This window comes from Podarcis raffonei, chromosome 2, assembly GCF_027172205.1.
Source record: "Podarcis raffonei isolate rPodRaf1 chromosome 2, rPodRaf1.pri, whole genome shotgun sequence".
NCBI lineage: Eukaryota > Metazoa > Chordata > Lepidosauria > Squamata > Lacertidae > Podarcis > Podarcis raffonei.
The window spans coordinates 81459581-81483385 of NC_070603.1; the positions used below are offsets into that span (position 1 = coordinate 81459581).

At 40.5% G+C, this 23805-nt stretch overlaps 1 protein-coding gene across 2 annotated transcripts in view; it reads right to left on the minus strand.

Moving 5' to 3' along the window:
- Positions 1-23805, minus strand: part of FGD3 (FYVE, RhoGEF and PH domain containing 3) — a 108090-nt gene that overhangs the window by 49505 nt on the left and 34780 nt on the right. For both annotated transcript variants that reach the window (XM_053377794.1, XM_053377793.1), the window contains exons 2-4: positions 4575-4745; positions 1766-1937; positions 103-700 (exon numbers count right to left, since the gene is read on the minus strand). In XM_053377794.1, coding sequence (XP_053233769.1) covers positions 103-700; positions 1766-1937; positions 4575-4745 — 941 coding nt within the window. The remainder of the gene's footprint in view (positions 1-102; positions 701-1765; positions 1938-4574; positions 4746-23805) is intronic.

Below are 23805 nucleotides of genomic sequence, written 5' to 3' on the forward strand. Positions count from 1 at the left end.
ATCTGACTCAAAATCATGCAGTTTCACATGCTCAGCAAATTTTGAAGATCATTCTTCCCCACTGCATCCTGTTATCAAACCAATACAAAAGATAATATTTACCTTGTTAATGTCCACACATTCCAGTTTTGGCACCTCCGCTGTCTCTTGCTCCTCACTGCTTCCCTCATCTATGTCACTGTCTTCATCCTGAGCAGAGTCTCTTTTCTGCTCTCCAGCGGAAAACCTGGCACTCTTTTTGTCCGTCTCCACCTCCGCTGGGTTCCCGGTCACAATGACCTTTTTCTGCTCCGCACCGTCTTCATTCAGGAAAGTCTCTCCCGCCACACTACAAGAAGGGCTGTCAATCCCACTGTCCCTATTGGGAATTTTACCATTACTGTTCAGCTCCACGGATGAGTCCTTAGGTACAAGCTCTTCCGTGGGGGCTTTGCTGACCTGCACATCAGCACCATCTTCAGCGCTTGTGCCATCATCTATATTTAGTTCTTTAATTTTCATTATGTCTGTGTTAGACAGTTCAGTGCTACACAACATGCCAGGTTCGCTGTCATCAAGCTCTTTATTTTCATTGGTAGAAGATGCAGTGGAACCTACCGCATCACAGATGCTTGGGCAACACTGTTTGGAAGAGTCTGTCTCAGGTTCCATTTTAAAAGCTAAGTTGAACTGGTTTCTTTGAACAGCATGGATGGGCCTCCTGCAAATGAAGATAAAGACAAAGACTGGGTCGTTGGCATCACATACAAATCCACTTTGAAGCTAGTGCCCTTGGTTTAAACTCTTTCAGACCAGAGGCTATGTCTAACTTCAGATTGAGTGAGGTGGCCTGCCTCAAGTGGCAAATTCTGAGTCTGTCGTTAAAAAGCCAGCCAATTGTCAAGCATTGCTTACCACTACTAAGTATGTCAGCTGAACTTTCTGCTTCATGCCCTCAAATGCTTTTGGCTGTCTCTGTCAGCTTCTTCTTTTCATTTATTTAAAACTACAACCGGGCACAGAAATTTCTTTAAAATATCTTTAAAATATAACAGGTGGCTGCCATAAATATTCATATTATATTAAACCATAATAAAATTCAGTTTTTAAAGGAAATGAAACCCACAAATTCGTCCTATTAAAAATTTAAGGGAACCATATTGAGGAAGTCATGGCCTTCAGCAAAGTCACTCCTAAATAATGAATAAATCATTTACGGTTTGCTAAAAGACTAGCCAGATATATTTATCTTCATAACAGACTGCAACATCCCAAGAGAATGAAATTATAAAAGTAATTTATAGCATACTTACTCAACATTTTTAACACCAAAAAAGAGTCCTATAAGTTCTCGGTTCTCTGACAAGTTAACCAGTTTTAAAATCAATCATGTCTAGAGAAAATCCGTCCAACCTAAATAAATCACTTGTTGTCCAAGCACACCTATGCCAGGACTGAATAGTCGTGTACGGTTATGTATTTATCCTTTTGGAATCTGGGCTGGCAGCCCAACATCATTTTTACTGTAACCCTCTGTTGTGAAAAATGTGTCATCACTGAGTGATTTACTTGTAAACCATCATCAATTATCAGACACATTTCAAAACTCTCCACTAGGTTTTAGATGGACTTGGCTTAATTGCTGTTGCTATTAAAATAGACACACATTTTATGTATTTCACATTTGTGAATTGTTATACTTTCGTTCTGCATTGTTACAACGTATTTTCCCCTCCAGTTATTTAAAGAAGAGAGGAGGATAGCAAAAGTAACCAAAAGTACTTACCTAATACTTTCGAATTTTTCAATGAGTCTGTTAATGTCTGGTGAGGTCTGTGTTGTTTCTTCTTCAGGCACTGGGCTTCTTGTTGACTTGGGATCCGCTGGCAAAGGCCTAGATGGTGCTGGAGGAATCTTCTCGTGCCCGGCAGGCTGGAGATGAACAGGTTTTGGAGGTACTGAAAACAAACACACACAGAGAGAGGAATGTTCTGTCTTTCGGCAACCAAGCCAATTGCTCCACCTCTACAAAGCTGAAAAGGCCACTGCTTTATTACAGTAACACCAATGTAGCGCCAGACTGTTTTTATATATAAGAATAATTTGTTTTAAGCCAAGACTCACTGGGCTTCTCTTTTGCATTTTGGTAGATCTTTCAAAGACTGACGGAACGTAACCACTTCCTTGTTGCTAAACAGGATGCATAGCACACATAGACACTGCATTTTGCAAAAGCTCTACCACAACCCCCAGTCTTGAAGTGAGCATTTTCAGTAGTCGTGATCCAGAACTTTTAGTTCTTTTGGATTAAAGCACTGAACAAACTGATAGAGTTAATAGGGGTTTTTAAAGATCTTCTCTCATGCTTATTCTTCTGGAAATTCAGAAAGCAAATCAAGAATTGTCCGTATTCCTTTTTTTTCTTTCTTGCCCCCACCTCTTTAAGGTATAAACTACAGAAATTTCCTTCCTCTTTTGCTGCTGCACTAAACATGCTACTGTAAGAAAGCACTTACCAAGTACTGCTTTCTACTCTTTTGGTGGGGGTGGGAAAGAGCATTAGTCCTATTGCAGCAGTCTTTTGGAAAATGCAGCAAGCCATGCGAGGTCCTCATATTGTTCACAAGTAAATAGTAGTTTTTCAAGCATGCAAGCGGTAACCCATAGCAACAGGGTTCATGTCATCTCACTGTTCCATACAGCCAGAAGCAACTTAACTTAACCGGCCTTTAAACTAGATACTGTAAAAAAGGGGCAATTAACTCCAGTTGTTCACATCCTTCAACAGTTGCTGGCAAAATACGCTCAGGTTCAGACTGCTTAATGAGGAAAAGGGTAAAGTTTAAAATTTTGAACCTCTCTCTAAAGCGTGTTGGGTTCAACATTAAAAAAAACCATGCACTGTATTTTGGTACAATATCATCATATATGACACTTTACAAAGAAACATATGCAAAACAGACAGGAATTTAAATAAAATGTTTAACTGAGTGGGAAGCAACAAAATAAAACATAAAATGTTGTCAGCTTCCCCTTAACTTGAAGCAGGTGAAGGGTGCGGCGGGGGGGGGGGGGAATGGGACAAAAGTGGCTAAAATGGGGGGGGGGGAGGTTTGGAAAACTATTATGTTTTAACACTTACTGGCACTGTAAGTGCTAAGGTATGAATATATCACCTGCAAGGGACAAAGCAAAGTAAGGTATAAAAATCGATGTCCAGGAGGAACATTTTGCATTGCAATTTGTCAGATAACCCATTAAAATATACGTTGGAACAATGATTTCTGCCTTAGAGGAATTCATTAAAGAACATCAGCTTACAAGACATCATTTTGGGGTTAGAATCCATCAAGGGATCTGGTTTCCAGGTTCAGAGGGAGATGGTTATTAGTCCCAAATAAGCATGATCCCAGGTAAGGGCCAAAAATGGCAGCCCCTGGGCAGAAGGTGGTCACATGATAGGCAAGAGGTAAAGTTCCAATTTTTTTTCCCAGCAGAGACACATCATTAATTCAACCTGTATTCTAAGAAAGAACATGCCAGACCTGGAGATGGTGAAAGAAATGTGTGGTTGTGAGTGGATGGAAGAGCTTCCAGGCTGTAATCCTCTTAAAGGATATAATTTGATTATTAATGATCCAACCCATCTTTTCCTATATATACAGGCATAGAAAACAATTTAATACGTCTTAGAGATTGTGAAATTTAGACTGCATACACGCTATACCTTCAAAGCACATTCCTTCCCTCAAACAATTCTGGGCACTGCAGTTTATCCCTCACTGCCTTGCAATTCTTAGCAAACTCTTAACAAACTACAGTGCTCAGAATTCTTTGAAGGGGAAAGATGTGTTTTGAATATGCTTTAAAGGTATACTGTGTATGCAGTTATACATTTTTCATACAACAGATCCCAGAGAAATCTCTTTGGAATGAACATGTTTTTTTAATATATATTTATTACCCTTAGACTGGATTTCAACTGCTAACACGTTATTTCAATTAAATTTAGTATGCTATACTTTTTTAGTTCAGAAGCAGCCATTCCTCATGATTGTTCTGGCCCACCTGCCATGTGCAAATGTTCCTATCCCTGCATTTTTTTAATGGAAGAGAATGGCAGCAAATTAGTCTATCATACAGAACATGCCTTTGAGGTGACCAATGGGCCAATGGTGCACTGCAGAGATGGCAATAAAAATCAACACAAAAAGTGAAACCCAAACAGTACCTTTCTGTTCCATTGATATCAACCCAGTTGAAGTAATGAACCTCTGTGCCACTACAATGTGCTTCAGATCAAAACTTACACCACTTATGCTACTTTCTGAATTGCCTTGTGAAGTTCAGCCCTCACTATTATTACTATAATTATTATTAAAAAATTTACTGCCCTTCATCCAAGGATCACAGGGAGGTTCACAATATAACACCACAAAAATACCAACACAGTAACAAACAAAAGCAATATCTCACCTAGTTAGAGCAATCCATACATGGAAGCCCTCTAGCTCATATAGCCTCTCAAAAGGCCTGATAGGGTGGCCATGCATCGTTCAACATATTTTTAAAAATAACACCAATAAATTACAAACCTTGGGGTTTTGGCAGAGGATGCTTTTTGGCCAAATGGCATTTGGTTTTGGGCTTTCTTCCAGGTTGAAGAGTGCACTGAATGGGATCCACACGCTGCAACTCACTACATGTTTCCAGCACTGTCCTTGAGTCAATGTGACATTTGACTTGAAAAGAAGAATGAGGGCAACCTGGAATAAAGAAATGAATTTGTATTTACTTCCTCCTTTTGCTAATGAGTAAGCAGAAGACTCTTGTCACATGAACTGATCTAATGATTGACACATCTACTTCAAAGTCATCAGTTTAAATCCATCCATCCCTACTGTCATCATGCAAAGGATGGCTGATGACAGAAAGATATTAGCTTTCATGAACAATTTTTCAAGAAGAGTATTACATAATCTGCATTGAGGTTCTTCTACAATCAAGTGGTGTATACATTTCAGAAATAAACAAATAATCCAAATCAGGGCTGCGGAAACTGTGACCCTGAAGGCATGATGTTGGATTGCAACTCCTATCAGCCCTAGTCAGCATGACCAATTGTCAGGGATGATGGGAGTTGTAGTCCGACAATGTCTGGAGGGCCACAGATTCCTCACCCTTGCTCTAAATTTATAAAAATATTCTAACCTTGAATGACTGTGGGGATACCCATATAACTAAAAACATCTGTTTGATGACAGGGGCCATGTCAGCCCCCACCTCTGATGTCCATGTGCTGAAAAATTCAAAATATTATATAACACACTAGCAGGCATTATTAATAGCTACCAGTTAGGTATTATAAGGAGCTGATTGGTCATTTAACCAACCAAGCTGGTGTGGTTGCTTATTCAAAGTACCAGAAGGAAAAGAAAAACACCATTATGAATATATGCGCCATCAGTGTTGCATTTCAGAAGTTCTGAGGATCTGCCCTCTTCCTCAACCTAGTATGGTGAATGTTCATGAGCAACTCAAAAAGTAATGTTATCCATATTTTTACTTCAATTTCGAGAAAACTGAAAACAAACCCATATGGCCCCTTAAAAGGACCAAGTTGAAAATAATAGTACAGCTCTATGTGGTCTGTCTGCTGATCTCAAAGTGTCAATACTAGTGATAAGTGGTCAACCAATGACCACAAAAAAAACCAGAATCATAGAGTTGGAAGGCACACCAAGGGTGATCTAGTCCAATTCCCTGCAATGTAGGAATCTCCACTGAAGTATCCATGAAACTAATACCCTGGTTCATGCAAACAGTGTAATGTCACACACACAAACAAACAAACATAGATGTTCACACACACCCTTCTGTGAACTCCGAAACCACAACTTGCCAAAGTTCCCATTCACAAAAAAGTAACTGCAATGCGCCATGTGAATTCATGACTTAGATATGACAGTGGTCATTACTTAGCATCATTTATCTCTCTGCCTCTGTCTCTCTGTCTCTCTCTCATTCTCAAGGGTTACACACTTGTTAGTCAAAGACTAACAATCGCAGTTGCATATCCAGGTTGAAATGCAGCTAGAAGGTGAGGAAGAGAGGAGACCAAAGGAGTTGTGTGTCCACTCCTGGCTTCATGAGTGCAGCCACAGCACACAGCACTTGCCAGATGAAAGAGTGGGGGGGGGGGAGAGGGACCTTGGAACTGGGTCTGTGTGATCACTCAGCAGAGCTGCAGGCTGAGTGGAAGGGTTTGAGCAACCATCCCTGGACTGCTTATTCTCAAGACTAAATCATTACAGGTTGTTTGTGAAATAGTGGTTCAATAGATGTAAAATCATTCTTTCATCCTTCTACTTTTAAAGGCATTATTTATTTCTAATACTTGCTTTGGCAATGCATCCATATATCACAAACTGATAAAAGCGGCATTTTCTGGGATGGTGCAAGCTAACAGCTCAGTTGTTTTAAATGGACCTCATCAATCCACATCAGCTAACAATCTTTCTCAGAGAATGCAAAGAATACGGTTCAGTGAACTCCTAGTTGATGATTAAAAAGCCACTTCCTTATCAAAAGCCACCACCTACGTCATAAGTGAAAACAAGAAACAAGCAGTGCTTTTAAAAACGAAAAACCCAACATCATGCAATACAAGCAAGCTACACGGTACACTCTTCCACTACCCCCCCCCAAAAAAAACCCTTATGGTGACATTATATTAATATTAACTGCACTAGAAATATAGGCGCAGTACAGAAATATAAATTCCCAATCCTGTCCACAGGTTCACAAGCTAAAATGCACGAGACAAATAGCAGGAGAACAACAATAACAAAATTATTGCCCCTTCTCTTCTGGGCTGCCTATGGGACAGGTATAGCACAAACCCTAAAGTGGCAGACAGATGGTGGAAGGACCCTGAGGGGAAGGGAAGCGGAGGTCTCTCATGTAGAGAGACTAGGAGAGGAGAGGAAAGTTCCCATGTGAGAGCTGGAAAAACCTGCCTTTTCTGCAGGGGATTAAGAGTTAGTTTTGTACAAAGAGAAATACTGTATATGCATCTGTTGCAATGTTTCTCAACTTCACATATACTGCTGTTTATTTCCCCCCTATATTAAGTTGTAGGAGTTTGTTGTTAAGAAATGTGTATTAGCCTGAACCTGAGAAAAACATGGAATAATTCATGTTATTTTACTGGGTTTGTGGAGTTTATTGTTGGGGTGCTGGTGCAAATAATTTTACATTACTGCTTACTTAGTATGTTTTCATTATGTATTATATATTATCTACTATTATTTTTTACTATGTATTGCTTATTATTTTGACTTGTATTTACATTACTGTTTTAATTTTTTTTTGTATTGTACAGCTGTTATATTAAGTATTGGCATAGGTTGTTTATCATGTTCATATATTGTTTATCATGTTCTATGTTGCAAACTGCCCTATGGCCTTTTGGCAAATAATTGTTTGGGGGTGGGGTAGGGACACAAGTTCACTTAAATCATTCAGCTAAAATAACAAGAATCAGTCCATGAATACAATGATACACTTTGATCACCACCAGAACTTTAGACAAACACAAAACTAAATCATTTTGATGGCTTTGGTATTTCAATCATGAAGCTTATTGGAAGAATTGGTAAGGCTTTTATTCAAATCTCAATAAGATAATTTCTACTCTGAAGTAAATGCCAATACAATCTTGTTTGCTTAAGTGTTCTCTTTTATTTTATTTCAGCACAAAAGGTCATTGGATCCAAGTTTACAATCATTTTAGTTAAATTAATGTTTAAAAACATATATTTAAGACTTCATGCACTATTATTCTGAAATGTATTGGGAGTACAACATCAGTTAATAAATATTTGTATAGCAATTTATCCATCATGCCAAGACTGAGTGCCATAATAATAATAATAATAATAATAATAATAATAATAATAATAATTTATTTATACCCCTACCAATCTGGCTGGGTTTCCCCAGCCACTCTGGTCGGCTTCCAACAAAATATTAAAATACAGTAGTCCGCCAAACATTAAAAGCTTCCCTAAACAGGGCTGCCTTCAGATGTCTTCTAAAAATCTGGGAGTTGTTCTCTTTGACATCTGGTGGGAGGACGTTCCATAGGGCGGGTGCTGTTAAATTCCAGTCCTGAATTAGGAGTTCAAAAGGGATATGCAATATAGCCCTACTATTATGCTAGTAAAAACAGTGAAAATCAGTTCAAAAATAAGACAATTAAACATGTACATAAATATACACATGTATATTTTGAATATTGCAACCAGGGATGGAGGAAGAATTTGCAGAACCTTATTCCAAAGCCTTATTCAATCCAGGAAAATCCTGATTCAGACTGGATCATGAGTCCACTTTCATCCTGTGGATACCATTACAAGGTGGCATGAGGGCTGCAGCATTGCCTTTGTCCATTCCTCACTGCTTTTACAAAGCTCCAGAAGTCACCCAGTCGCTCATGGCCTTGTGTGGTTAGTGTGCTGGACTCCTTGCTGCTGTGTGCATTGAAAGGAATTGAGCAAGTTCCCCTGGGAGCGACGGCACCTGATGACATTCTGTTGCTCTCGGAAGGAGCTGTATTAGGGAAAACATGGCTGCCTCCATGTAAAAACTGAGGGCTGTCATTCTTTTTACCTTGTGTGAGATCCCTCTGAGAGCCAGTGTGGTGCAGTGGACCTGGGAGACTGGGGTTCATATCTCCACTTGGCCATGGAGCTCACTGGGTGACCTTGGGCCAGTCACTCACTGCCTCGCAGCCTAAGCTGCCTCATAGGGCTGTTGTAAGGATAAAATGGGGAGCAGGAGAACTATGTATGCTATCTTGAGCTACTTGGAAAAAGAGGCGGACAGAAATGAAATGAAATGCTTGGTGCCACCTGTGCTGATAAGGTACTATCCCATCTAATCAGCCCATTCAACAATATTATCTAGTTCATATCATATGCTATCTAGCCACGGGAACCAACAGCCACAGTTAAGACAAACTGGCCTTATCGAAGACATGTAACTATGTCGCACAATAGCAAGTAACTCCTCACTTACAAACACTATGTAGCCTGGTCTGAGCTATTGAAATGTCCCCTATTTGGGATGTTGCTCTTTAATTCAGCTAACTTGGACACTCACACTTAGACCACACATCTGAAAACAAGAAGCAAGAGTGAATCTGTCAATGGGAACCAAATCATCTTAGGAATTAATATTTTGTTTCCAAATGAAGAAACTCTTTAGGACTGGTTAGATTTTTAAATTAAAACTTTTTTACTTTTTTTAGCAATTCCAGTTCAAACAAGGTAGCTATAAACAGTCAATTAATAAAGCAATAGAAGTTGACCACTTAGTTCAGTGAGGGCCCATCTGCACTATACACTGAAAACACTATCAAACTACTTTAAACAGTCATTGCTTCTTCCAAAAATTCCTGGGAAATGTAGTTTGTTAAGTGTGTTCTGCACATTCTTAGGAAACCCCTATTCCATTCACGGAACTTCCATTCCCAAAGTTCCCTGGAAAGAGGGACTGACTGTTAAAAACCCTCTGAGACCGATAGCTCTGTGTGGAAACATGGCTTTCAAAAATATGCATCACCCACCATTGTGCTATCGTATAGCTGTTCCTACACTATTCCCAGTAACATATTCAAATTTCAGCATATGTTGTTACGGCAGATCACATAGTTACATTTTACTCTAGCAATGACTGCAACTTCAAGGCTTTAAAAATGTGTATAATAAATGTAAATTTAACTATAGTTGTTGCAAGTACTTGTCCACATTACATATCCCACTGAAGGAATTAGCAGAAGCAGAAAATGATAACTGCCAAGAGTTGTTCACAGTAAATTTTCTAACAAAAAATTTGTTGCATAGAGCAACCACTGCTTGATAGTCTTCAACTGCAATCCTTTACACACCTGGGAGTAAGTCCCATTGAAGTCAAAGAGGTTTCCTGCTGAGTAGGCATGTACAGGATTGTGCCATTATTGATTTACTTCAAATAGGTGTTTGTCTGCCCTTCACTGCAAAGCAACATCATGGCAGACACCATAATCACTGAAGCAACGCGTGTATTAAAATACTCTTCATAGCTAGGAAATGACACTTACATAACAACAGACACTAAATGAAAAGCAACTAAATGCCTGGACAAAAAGACATGTCCTCAGCTACTGCCTAAAACTCATAAGAGGAGGTGAAAGCCATATCTCAAGACAGAAGGGCGTTGTCACAAAGAGAGTCTTAGCAAGCTGCATCACCACCAGGTCTCTCCTCCCCCACAGATGGGCAGGTCGATATGGGAGAAGGTCAGGGTGTTTTCAAGTGCTTGCAGCACTTACTTAAGTACACCAGGAGCACCCAGATATCAAGAAGATTGTGAGGTGGAGGGAGGGGTGGTCAATAAAAGCATTCCAGTACAATATGTAGTTGCACCTTTAATGGTGAAAGCAAGCCAGCAAGCAATACTTACGTGCGCTTCAGTTGTTTCCAGATATAAAATGCATGCTCCACTGTGAACTTTCACTTCACCCGCTCCCAAAGAGACATCTCGTTTCTACTTCTGCTTTGCTCTATGCACTACCTTTGCATTTAACAGGAACTGAGCTTTTGTAAAAACACATGAACTGCAGTTGTCATAGCAAAGACTGATAAAAATCAACCCGCTTTGTATCCCTGAAGAACTTTGCTTAATAAATAAAAGAATGCTATTTCATGTTAAGGAGAAGCAAATGCTGTTTAAAAACCATTTGTTTTAAAACAAAACATGGCTTACACAATACACCAAAGTAGGAAACTAATATTTTTGTAAGGAAACCTTCAACTTTCAAGATCAGCTAGACAGAGAAAATGGGAGGCTCAAGTGAAGCACCACTGTTGCTTAGTGAGATAGGATAATTATAGACCAAGCAAGAAGTCTTTTGGTATGCATCAGTATCATAATACCTTTCATAAAAGCACCAATGTTTTAATCTCCGCTATTGACAGAGCAAAATTATCCTTATTGATAAAAAAGTTGACCTAGTTTAAGATGTATAAAGGGAAAGTACAGTGATACGTTTTGGAACGTGGGTGGCGCTGTGGGTTAAACCACAGAGCCTAGGACTTGCAGATCAGGTCAGTGGTTCGAATCCCCGCGGTGGAGTGAGCTCCTGCTGCTCAGTCCCTGCTCCTGCCAACCTAGCAGTTCAAAAGCACGTCAAAGTGCAAGTAGATAAATAGGTACCACTCCGACGGGAAGATAAACGGCGTTTCCATGGGCTGCTCTGATTCGCCAGAAGCGGCTTAGTCATGCTGGCCACATGACCCGGAAGCTGTACCTCGGCCAATAAAGCAAGATGAGCGCCACAACCCCAGAGTCGGCCACGACTGGACCTAATGTTCAGGGGTCCCTTTACCTTTATATTTACAGTGGTACCTTGGTTTGCAACCGGATTACCACCACATCAAACCCTGAAGTGTGTGTCCCTTTTTTGGGATTACAACCCATTTTGGGGGGATTACAACCTTTCCCCCCCTTTTTTTGGGGGGGGAGGCCCCACTGGCGAAAGCGTGCCTTGGGTTACAATCTGTTTTGGTTTACAACCGGACCTCCAGAATGGATTGTAAGCATGCCCAGACTCACAAAGATTCAGTGAGAGAAAAACTTACTAGAATGTATCAATAAAATGTTCCCATTAAACAAGAAAACAGAAACAAGTACTGTGTATTTCAAGTAGTAAAACCCATCACACCTTGATACAATTTATGTGTGTATATGAAAAGAAACAATTAAAACTACTATGCTTTAAAACGACTGTGCTTTTGGACACTTATTTCCAGGAACTGTTTCCAGATTTGGGGACACTGTTCTGCTCTCTGCAGTAGAATGTCAGTATGCTTACATTTATTAAAAATATAACTTTGCAAGGGATTGTAACTGATGAGATTTTGTGGGTGTATTTTGGAATAGCAAAGAAAATTTTTTGATGACTGTGACTGGTGTCATCAAACTAAACCCAGATAAGAATTGCACCCCTGAAACCTTCCCCCTACTCAGACCAGTGTGGTGATTATAAACATATAATTTTATATCCTGAAGATATAAAATTTCTCTGTATGTTATTACTACCTAAGCAATCTGATCCCAGTCTTCATTTTAATGTGGAGGAATAATCTGCTCATAGTATGAATGTATTTTGTTATTCAGGCCTAAATTTCTTCTCTTCATAATCATCTGTGCCATTGAGAAATCTAGCAGCTGCTCTGGCCTTCCATACTGAGTTTACATACCACACTCCTGACTGCAGAAATCCATTGTTGTGACTTTAAGTATGTTGTCCAGAGCACAAAAACAGCTCAAAGTAAATGAGGTCTGCAGTTAATTAGACAGTTGATTTTTGCATGAAGGTGCATCAAAGCTCCAAAACTATCAAGCCAAAGTACAACGTAACTATCAAACATAATCATTTGACAAAGGCATCCAAGGTACCTCTAATATCAACACTGTACATTCATCCCCATATTTGGAAGGCAGCTGTGACTAAGGGTTTACTAAAGGGAAGGAGTTGGATTGGAATATAGAGGAAAAACATACATCCTTTGGCAGAAACTATCTGACTTTGTCTCTAAAGACTAATTATGCGTCTTGAAACGAAAACCACTGGCATGGTAACTTTCCATGAATACAAAGAAATTACTTAGAGAAAAAGCAAGTACATTTCCTATTCACTGAGTAAACTGGGTGAAAACAAAAGAAGACATGAAGATAACATAGCTGGGGCAAACAAATTCTCTTTGTGTACCTGGAAAAGGAAACATGAATACAAAAAACAATAAAACTCAAAAGAGATCAAATTAAAAACAAATCCAACATTTACCTAAAGTGTCCAAAGTTCTGTTAGTCTATATTAGATGACAATCTGATTCCAAATTTATTTATTAGGAGCCTTTTGGCACTTTAAAGAATAACAGATTTATTGTGGTACCAACATATGCCTACTTTATCAGATGCATGAAGTATAAAGATGGCGGAGAATTTCATTCTGTTTGTTCTTTAATGCCAAACTTCCTAATTTGCACTTATTGTGCTTTTCCAAATGTGGGGAACACAATCAGGCTAAAAGAAAGCAACAATAAAAGCTCTATGTATTTCAATATAATGAGGCAATACCAGAGCCGTGAAGTTATACTCAATTAGCAATACTCCAGAGACTTGGGGAAGGGCAGTCTCTCAGTGGTACACCATTTCTTTTGCATGTAGCATGTAGAAGATCCCAGGAACAATCTCTGAAATCTGCAAGCAGGGCGGGAAATGCCTCATGTCTGAAACCATGGATAAGTGTAGACCAGAGGTAGTCAACCTTTTCATACCTACCGCACACTGATGCATCTTTCTTGATGGTAAAATTTCCTTACCGCCCACCAGTGCGCGATGGAAGGAGGATTCAGCTTATGCTGTAGAACCTCCTACCACCCACCTAGAATCCTGAAACGCCCAGTAGTGAGCTGTAGGGACAAGGTTGACAACCCCTGGTGTAGACAATACTGTGTAAGATAGGCCAATAATTCACAGAATCATAGAATTGCAGAATTAGAAGGGATACCAATGGTAATATAGTGAAGGCCCCTACAAAGCAGGAATCTTTTGCCCAACGTGGGGCTCTAATATTTATTCATTCATTCATTCATACCCCACCCATCTGGCTGGGTTTCCCCAGCCACTCTGGGGGGCTTCCAACAAAAGATTAAAAATACATTAAAACATCAGTCATTAAAAACTTCCATAAACAGGGCTGCCTTCAGATGTCTTCTAAATGTCAGATAGTTGTTTATTTCTTTGGCATCTGATTGGAGGGCGTTCCTCAGGGCGGGCACCACTACCGAGAAGGCCCTCTGCCTGGTTCCCTGTAACTTCGCGTCTCACAGTGAGAGAACTGCCAGAAGGCCCTTGGCACTGGACTTCAGTGTCCAGGTTGAACAAAGGGGGTGGAGACGCTCCTTCAGGTATACTGGGCCGAGGCCCATGCTCTGCCAACTGAGCTATCCCAGCTCAATATAAGGCAGCTTTCTACGTCTATTTTCCACAAATACATGTGCATTCCAAGTGGCTTATAAAAAATAAACAGTCTACAACAACAATACAGTCTGAGAATAGGGAACTCTGGGCTTCCGGTTCCTGTTCTGCGCCATGGCGATGGCGATGGCTCTCTCAACATCAGAGAATGGCACAGGCTGAAAAAAGGGGATGGAAGGGGTTAAACCATCCCTTATAAACCCAGTGGCGTAGCGTGGGTTGTCAGCACCCGGGGCAAGGCAAGTAATTTGCGCCCCCTAACCCGTGGATTTGCGCCCCTTAACCCTAACCCCCAGAAGTTGCGCCCGGTGCGGCCGGCCCCCCCTGCACCCCCCACGCTACGCCACTGTATAAACCTCTCAGGGTATAGAAGGTACTGGCGACCCACCATCGCCTCAATGGCTCGCCCCCACATGGATCAGCGCAGAGACATGTGGAGGCACTAGGTGCTACTCACTTCGCCCTGATGCAAAACCCATCCAAATTGCCATTGAATACTGTGATGTTCCTATGAACCCACTGAAGTTCCTATAGAAATTATAAAGTCGGTTAAGCAGTGCCCACAAATTACACAGCAAGCTAGAACCAAGCCACATGTGTCATCTTTTACAAGGTGATGGTTCATGACTCATACCATCTTATGACCACAGTTAATTAGCTCACCGTAGAGAATGACAAGATTAAGAAGGAGGTAAAGTAAATCCAACACACATAACTAAAGCCTTGGCAGTCGGGATTTTTTTCCCCTTCAAATGAGAACTCATCCATCCTGCATGGAAAAGAAATGAAATTATGTATATTCAGGTTGGTGAGTAAGAGCCAAATCCTCTACACGCAAAAGAGAGTATACAAGTTACTGAAAAGAGGAGTGAACTACAACGTCTAGACATTTTGTGTCACAGCACCAAGATATTTTAGATCAGATTTACACAAAAGTTTAGGGATTAGCTGCAGATTCAGAATGCTAGCTTACATCTTGAGCTAACTATGCTTGCTAACAGTATACCATAAGACAGGGATGGAAAGCACATTTACAAACTAGAAAAGCTGCCATGGGTACCACACACACACACACACACACACACACCACAACCTATTCTATTAGCTACAATAGAATTCTTCATTCAAGCCAAATTTCAGTATTGGGAGGGACCCTGTATTAGCAAAACCATCAGGTTATTTTTGCTCACTAGCTTTTTTTTTCATTTCATTCTTTCAACTGCAAAATAGCTATCTGGAATTTGTGGTCTGTTAATGCTGAGTCTAAGTGACAACTGGCAAATCTACTTTGTGATGTATTTTAATATATTTTAATCTTTGATTTATTGTCTCATTGTTAACTGACCTGCCATTATTGCTGTGGGACAGTATAAAATGTTTTACATTATTATTATTATTACTGCCACCCCTTTTCAGTTGTTCAGTAGTACTCAATGTGTTCAAAGTAACATGAAGAAGAATATGGGACCATCACACATTCATGCTTTTGTACAGCTGCAAACCTATGTAAACACATAGTGTTCCCAATTATGTGGAAACAAGCACGACATGTAGACAGGTTGCAGAAACGCAAACAAATGTGTGCATTGCTAGGGGGACTGCTGCAGAGATGCTTCCTCCACTGATCATGCATCACACTGCCAGAACACATGAAAAGGCCTCATGTGGCATCACTAGGCCCATTCCAGGCAAACGGAAACATGGATACATCAGTTATCTTTCAGTTGCTTACACGTTCTTCTGGGAAATATGTAGAGCTGCTCCACTTGTTACATATATCCAATGAAGAGTATTTCTAAATGATGAGTTTTCTGTGCTAAAAGGATGGTACAAATGTCTTGTCCTATTCATCTAATTCCTCAACAAAGGGATGTGCAAGCCCCACCACTACTATGATGGTGCCAATGCAGACAAGAAACAAGTCAGCAGAGAATAGTGTACATATGCCCGAGACTGTCAGCACTCCAACAACAAAACAACGAACAGATTCAAAACAACTAAAACAGCTCTAACAAATCTAATATAACAAAGGCGGCAGCAAAACAACATCATGTAAATAGCAACTGATTTGCCTCCAACATCAGCGAAGCAGCAATCTGACAAAGGCATCTTTCCAAGGCGAGCAGAGAATGGCATGTCTGAGCTATGTAATTTAGTTAAACACACATAGCCTAAATAATTCACAGATTCAAAAGCAGCTCTTGCAAGACACACCAAGAGCTGTAGTTTACTAGAAAACCTTCCTAGATAGCTCCTGTAAAATCTGAAGAAGTTGGGTTTACCTAAATAGCTCACCTGAGCCAAAGCTCTCTCTCACCCTGCAAAGCTCTCTCTCACCCTGCAAAAATGGCCCACCTTCTAACTGAAGCAACTGCATGATATTCCCATGACTTTGAGCACTGTGAAAGACAATGAACTCCCCCACTCCTTACAGGGCAGCATGGGAAATGCAGCATGCCCAGTTGCCTCAGTAATAGTGAGATGTCTTGCCTTCCTCCTTTCCTTTCCTTTCCTTTCCCCATACAATGCAAGATATTTTCACCCTCTGGACACACAGACAGAGGTGAGGTGAAAGTGCTTGCTGTGGGAGAGGGAAGGAAGAAGGCAAATGAGCACCACACTCAGTCTTCCTGCACTACACTGAAGGGTGGGTTCATAGCCACTCTTGGCAATGGAATATGTTGAGCAATTTGGTTCAGCCATTCAGGAAAATATTCTTCTCCTTTACAATGGGGGCAATGCAGCTTCATATGCCCTCAGTAATAGCAGTATACAGCTAAACAGGATTTGCTGCTATAGCAATGTGATGTCCTCTTGCTCATTTCTGAGATCCTTGATTGGTTTGGTGAGGAGAAGAGAAATGGTGCTGGAGAAACATAATCAATAATAATAATAATAATAATAATAATAATAATAATAATAATAATACCCTGCCCATCTGGCTGGGTTTCCCCTGCCACTCTGGACGGCTTCCAACAGAATATTAAAATACAATAATCTATTAAACATTAAAAGCTTCCCTAAACAGGGGGTCACTGTCAAGAAAAGGATCTGAATCCATTATTGACCATTATTTAGTCGATGTCTGTCTTTAAAATGAATTCTCTGACATTTCTACTAATTACTTGACACAGAATCTCATTGCAAACCACTGCACTAATGAGGATCAAAGCTTCAACTCCATCCACATATGCACCTAAAGTGTTTTCTAACTAGCAGGAAAGCATGTCTACTTTGCTTGCTGTCCAAGTATGGGAAGGTATAATTTACAAACAAAGCACTAGCTGAGAAAGATGCTTTGCTACCTCTGCAATAAATATAGTAAGTTAGAGAATGTCATCTGGATTCTGTATAACCTGAGGATTTGTGCTAGCACATTGCATTTCTAGTATTAAAAACAATTCATTGGGAAGAGGCCTGAGAAATCTCTTCTCACATTATTGAGATATTCAAGCAATTACAGATGAGGTTTCTCAGCTTTCCACACAGTTGAAGTAGCTTTTAGCAAATGTGCCATAGCCAAATCTGAAGTATGAAATAGGGCCGTTCTAGAATACACTACATATGTAGTTCCCTAGGTCTTGAAATATAGAGTCACAATTAGGTAGCAACACTAAGCACTAAAGGGGCAGCAAGGAGTGAAGAGTCAACTTTATGCTGCTGCTCCATCAGTAATTCAAACTTATACTAGATCTTCCATCAGTAAGTCAAAGCTGGAGGTCTGGATTCTGTTGAAGTACTGTCGAAGCACTACATAAAAGTATTGGTAGGATCTCTTGCGTGCAATCTGAGCAGTACAAACTTGACCTGAAATGAGCTTTGCATAGGAACATGGGTGTTTACTATGATTGATTGCTCTGATAGCAATCTAACAGTCATATATTTGTGCAAAGGCAACACCAGCTGAATTCATGCCTAAGCAATTACAACCAATTCATTAGTTTTAGCACCTACGTATTTTGAACTTGCTGGGGGCGCGGGTAGCACTGTGATCTAAACCACTGAGCCTAGGGCTTGCCGGTCGGAAGGTCAGCGGTTCGAATCCCTGCAACAGGGTGAGCTCCCATTGTTCGGTCCCAGCTCCTGCCAACCTAGCAGTTCGAAAGCACATCAAAGTGCAAGTAGATAAATAGGTACCACTCTGGCGGGAAGGTTAATGGCGTTTCCGTTCGCTGCTCTGGTTCTCCAGAAGCAGCTTAGTCATGCTGGCCACATGACCCAGAAAAACTGTCTGCGGACAAAACGTTGGCTCCGTCAGCCAGTTAGGCGAGATGGGCGCTGCAACCCCAGAGTCATTTGTGACTGGACTTAACTGTCAGGGGTCCTTTACCTTTACCTTTTAAATTTTGAACTCTGAGCCAAAATGTGTTGTTGTATGAGCAGAAGGCGCTTTAATTCAAGCAAGGGGGTTCCCAATTTTTGGAAGTTTCCCCAGCTACATATCATTCTTCTATAGAGGGTCTCCCAACCCTCAGAAATGAATTTCCAAGGAGTGTAAAGGTCTGCAAAGGGAAGGGAGAGTCAGAAATGCTTGATTATGTGAACAGAATTCCATTCTGCTCCTGGGGTGGAAATTAGGGCTCTGTTTTGGTGTTTAAGAAATCCCTAGAATTATTTTTTTAAATTTTTTTTTAGAAACTTTTAAAGTTTTGCTAGGAACCAGAAAGGAAGATTAGTAGCTGCTGAGGGTCAAAACCATGGGTAGGCAAACTAAGGCCCGGGGGCCGGATCCGGCCCAATCGTCTTCTAAATTCAGCCCGCGGACAGTCTGGGAATCAGCATGTTTTTACACGAGTAGAATGTGTCCTTTTATTTAAAATCCATCTCTAGGTTATTTGTGGGGCCTGCTTGGTGTTTTTACATGAGTAGAATGTGTGCTTTTATTTAAAATGCATCTCTGGGTTATTTGTGGGACATAGGAATTCGTTTGTTTTTTCTCCAAAATATAGTCTGGCTCCCCACAAGGTCTGAGGGACAGTGGACCGGCCCCCTGCTGAAAAAGTTTGCTGACCCCTGGTCAAAACTCTGTCTCTGCAATTTGCATATCCTCCCTCCTAATAGGAAAGTATGGTAATAAACTCACTGTCACTTCCATAACAACAAATTCAATTGCAGCTTTAAAAAAATTTCCTTTTACGCCTCTAGGGAATTAAACTAAGCTGTAAGACTTCTCCAGAAGAATGGCACATCTAGAAACATTTCTGACACCCCAATTTTAAATAGTCATCCAAGCCATCTGTCTATGATGCCATAGCATCTCTGGTGCAAAACCATCAAACCTCACGCTTTATATTCCTAATGGCTCAATCATGCAGCTGTTATTATAACTTTCTCCTAAGCTGTCCCCAGAAATCCTGTGCTGTTCTCAGAAGTCCAGAGATAGGTTAGGCTATCAGGGATGCCTAACCTATCAATATGCCTTTATTAGTACATATAACATTCTTTTTTGTCTCTACGCCAAATGGTTTTTTGAAATGGAGCAAATGGGTACGGTTGAATTCATTCATAATAAAATATAAAAAAACTCAATACACATATTTATAGACACAAAAGCACATTCTAAAAGAATGCTCTAATTCCATCGCAGGGAGCCATGCAGAATGGAAACAGGGAATGCAGAGAAGGAAAGGTCAAGCTTCAAGGATACAGAGTAGAAGCATCTGGGGCAGTGGAAACACCTCCGGAGGGATCTGATACTTTGAGCACAGGGATCCAGAAGGCAAACCACAGAAACTAACAGGAGTATTTTGAGGAAGGCTGCCCAAGCATAGCATTTCAGCATCTGCGCTCATGTTGGCAGGAGCCCTTTCTAATAAAGTTATTTTACATTACGTGTGTTTATTCATCTCGATAGAGACCCCACCATCATTCTCAGCATATACAAAATCAGGAATAGCTCTGTTTGTGCATGCTGATATGATTTTGTTTCCCAATAAAATGTGCATTTGTAATAATAGAACAATTCGAGTATACAAAGGAGGGGAAATGAATGAACTGGGTAGATTACATGAAGATTTGTAGAGAACGATACAGCTTAATATTCAATAATGAGTTTGTAAGCATTATGCCAAGGACAGAATAGTGTTCTCACATTATGCATTGCCATTACTTTTATCTGTTTAAAAAGGCATGTGTAAAGGTTTCCACAGCATAGTAAGAAAACGTGAAATGGAAACCATGTTGTCATGGTGATTCTCCAATCATTATGTACTTCACATTTTTAAGGTAGGTTTTTATTGCCGTAACGCAAGTCGACCACACATTGTCCCAGTTTCACAAAATGAAATACTATTAACAGATAAAACAGGTATAAAACACCCATCAGGGAACCAGTTAGTGTCAGTTCATGCTTTCAAACAAACAAAGGTATATATTTTTAAAAAATAAGACTGCTGACACATCACTTTGTGATGCAGATAGACTAACAGGAAATAAAATGTATTTTGCATATGATGAAAATTCAACATATGAAATTGTATGAATTTCACCCTTTGCATTTTTTGCATTTAATAAAAATGTTAAAAGTGTTTGAAGAAAATATTCTTAATTTCTAGATGACCTTTTTAAAAATAATAATAAAGTCAACCCAGGTCATTAAAGCAGGAAGAGCAGCAAAAAGATGTATAGCATCAAATGTCATTTTGTGCACACAAAATCTGAGATGACAAATACAACTAAATGTATCTTTTGGGGGGGGGGACATTAAAAGACAAATTTGTAACATGAGAACCTATTAAGACACCATTTTCTAAACAAATCTTGGATATACATTAAAGAGTATACAAGAAAAATGAGATTTGCAGTTGATCGCAGCATGAGAGCTTACCCGCAATTCACCAGCATAGCACATCCAGCCATCTGCCCATTTTTTCCTTGAACTGGATTCAGGGAATTGCCCTGTTGATTTCACAGAACGATCATTCCGATAACACCTACCCACAAAGTTAATCAATTAATCAGTTAACGAAGATTGCTTTTCCATAGCAAGCGATGTGCTGACAACTAGGTCATAGGAAGGTTGCCTCTTGGTTCCTTCATTAGGGTCCCTCTTTTCAAAAACAAACCGTCCGTCCAAAATGCTGCTTATTCTGATATTCATTCAGGAGCTGGAGGAATACACTGAGCCCTTCACAATGCCAGCTTGCATGATGAAAGAGCAAAAGTAGTTTTCAGGCTGCAGAATGCCTTAAAAGGGTTACCATGGAAATAAATGTGGAAAGGGGAGGGGGCTTCTCTGATGACAAATGCTGCTTCTGAACAGAGACAAGCTTTGAAGGGAGGCTGAATGGGGGCTGTGAAAGAGGGGAAGAAAATGCATTTTACTATTACTACTAGGATCAAACCTGCATTTGGTTTAGATTTCAATTGTTTCGCTATGAAGCTGAATTTATTTATTTTTAAATGCATATGGAGTTGCCATAGAAACACAGGAGGAAGGTCCTTAAAGCAGCTGCTGATCTCTAGTGCCATCAAGAACTAGGACACCTGAAAAGTGCCTTATTTGCATTTCCACAGAGAAGTCTTTGTGCCAGCCAGTTATAACATTTTGATGAAAATATCAGTGTTGGTAGAGAGCGAACTTGTTGCAGAGTTAGATAGGAAGAACTGAGATGAATTAAAATTGAGAATATGTTTTAGCATTTGAAATGCTACAAATGTGTTCTTGGAGTGCTCTTTTCTGAAGGAGAATTCAGTGAACACTGTCCAGTTAACAGTCCACACATGGAACAAAAAGTAGAATACTTGGCATCATCAGTCAAGATGGAGCAAGTCAGTGTTTCCATTAAAAGACAACTCAAACTATTCATGTTAGATTGAAAACTTTGCATTGAAGATCTTCATGCGCACATCACTTTCTTTCTACAACTTGATTATTGGGCTTTGCACACACTGACTACACAGGGGTGGGATAGAGACACGCACGCACAAAGAGGTCTAAGCATGTCTTCAAAATGAGTCTACAAAGGTTAGGTAAAGGTAAAGGTACCCCTGCCCGTACGGGCCAGTCTTGCCAGACTCTAGGGTTGTGCGCTCATCTCACTCTATAGGCCGGGAGCCAGCGCTGTCCGCAGACACTTCCGGGTCACGTGGCCAGCGTGACAAAGCTGCTCTGGCGAGCCAGCGCAGCACACGGAACGCCGTTTACCTTCCCGCTGGTAAGCGGTCCCTATTTATCTACTTGCACCCGGGGGTGCTTTCGAACTGCTAGGTTGGCAGGCACTGGGACTGAACGACGGGAGCGCACCCCGCCGCGGGGATTCGAACCGCCGACCATGCGATTGGCAAGTCCTAGGCGCTGAGGTTTTACCCACAACGCCACCCGCGTCCCTTCTACAAAGGTTACTAGCCTACAAAATATTTTACTAGTCTGCAGGGGACTAGGAGAAGAGTTCTGACCCTCATCCAGCAGCTCACTTTATTTCCGTGCTGGGCAGAGTCCAGTCTGGTTTCCATGCTGGGCACAGATGAGTGGCATAGCGCTGTGTCTCTTTTATAACAGCCCATACCCTTGCCTTGTCATGTAATCACCTGTCACCGATATCACCAATGGCTACAAGGTGAGAGCTTGAATTCAAGACTTCGCCTGAAATCTATAGATGGATTTAAAAATTCATATAACACCTCTGAATATTTTTAAATTAAAAAATCATATTATACTAAACACGCTACCTAAAAAAGCATTTATACCATCATCTCGAAAATATTTGCCTTCATGAACTGTGAGCTTGTAAGAGAAAGGAAGTTCTGAGAAAGAATCCTATCTGGGTGTATCTGCAGTCTATAGCGAAGGGATGGAAGGCACCATATAGAGAAACCACCCTTCTTTATTTAGGCTTTTGAATCTTTTAAACATATGAAGTTGTCTTATACCAAGTTAGTCTAACTTCATTCATTACATTTATATTGGAATTCCCAGCAATATTTGACCTTTCAAAGGAAAAGCTCAGATGCTATATCCCCCAATAAATGTCCCTGGAAAGTTCCACCCTGTGGCTTTACTCCAGATTAAAGGGGAAACTGCATGTGTTTGGCTGACATGCTTGACAAAATACTTCTAAATGCTACCACTTATGCATGGGGTGCTACTGTGGGGAAAAGCTTTTGTGCTGTACATATCAAAATGCAAAAAAAAACCCAAACAAAAACCAAAAAACTTCCCCATATTACCCTCTTTCAAAGATCTGTCAAAAAAGCAGGCTTTGTGCCATGCAAATCTAAAACCATTCTAGGTGGCGCAGGTGCCTCTAAGAGGCCTACTGCCCTACACAATCCTGTGGGGAAAACCTTTCCCATATTCTCTGACAACACTTATATAAGACTGTCATATCAATAACACCCTATGGGACTGAACTGAAGATTGATTATGTCACTAAAAGGGTACTGGAATCAGTGCCATTAATACCTAAAGCTGTGACACAAAAGCACACAGTGGCAGATATTAAGGGTAGACAGCTTTTCAGAGAGTTTCAGATGGCACTGAAGGACTGTCATTTGGGGTTCTAATATTTGGTGATGGACTACAGTCTGACTGATCTTGCAGACTTCTGAAAGATGGAATTCCAACAGCATCCCAGAGAAGATTTCATGGCTGTTGCAACAGCATTATTTTGGTGAGACTGTCCCAGGATGACAAACTCTGTCCTCTTCTGTATCCTACAACCCCAAAATAGCCAGTGTAGCTTTGAAATCAGTTTGAGAGGCTTGTTTTAAATTAGCTGCGTTGCTCTGTTACATCGG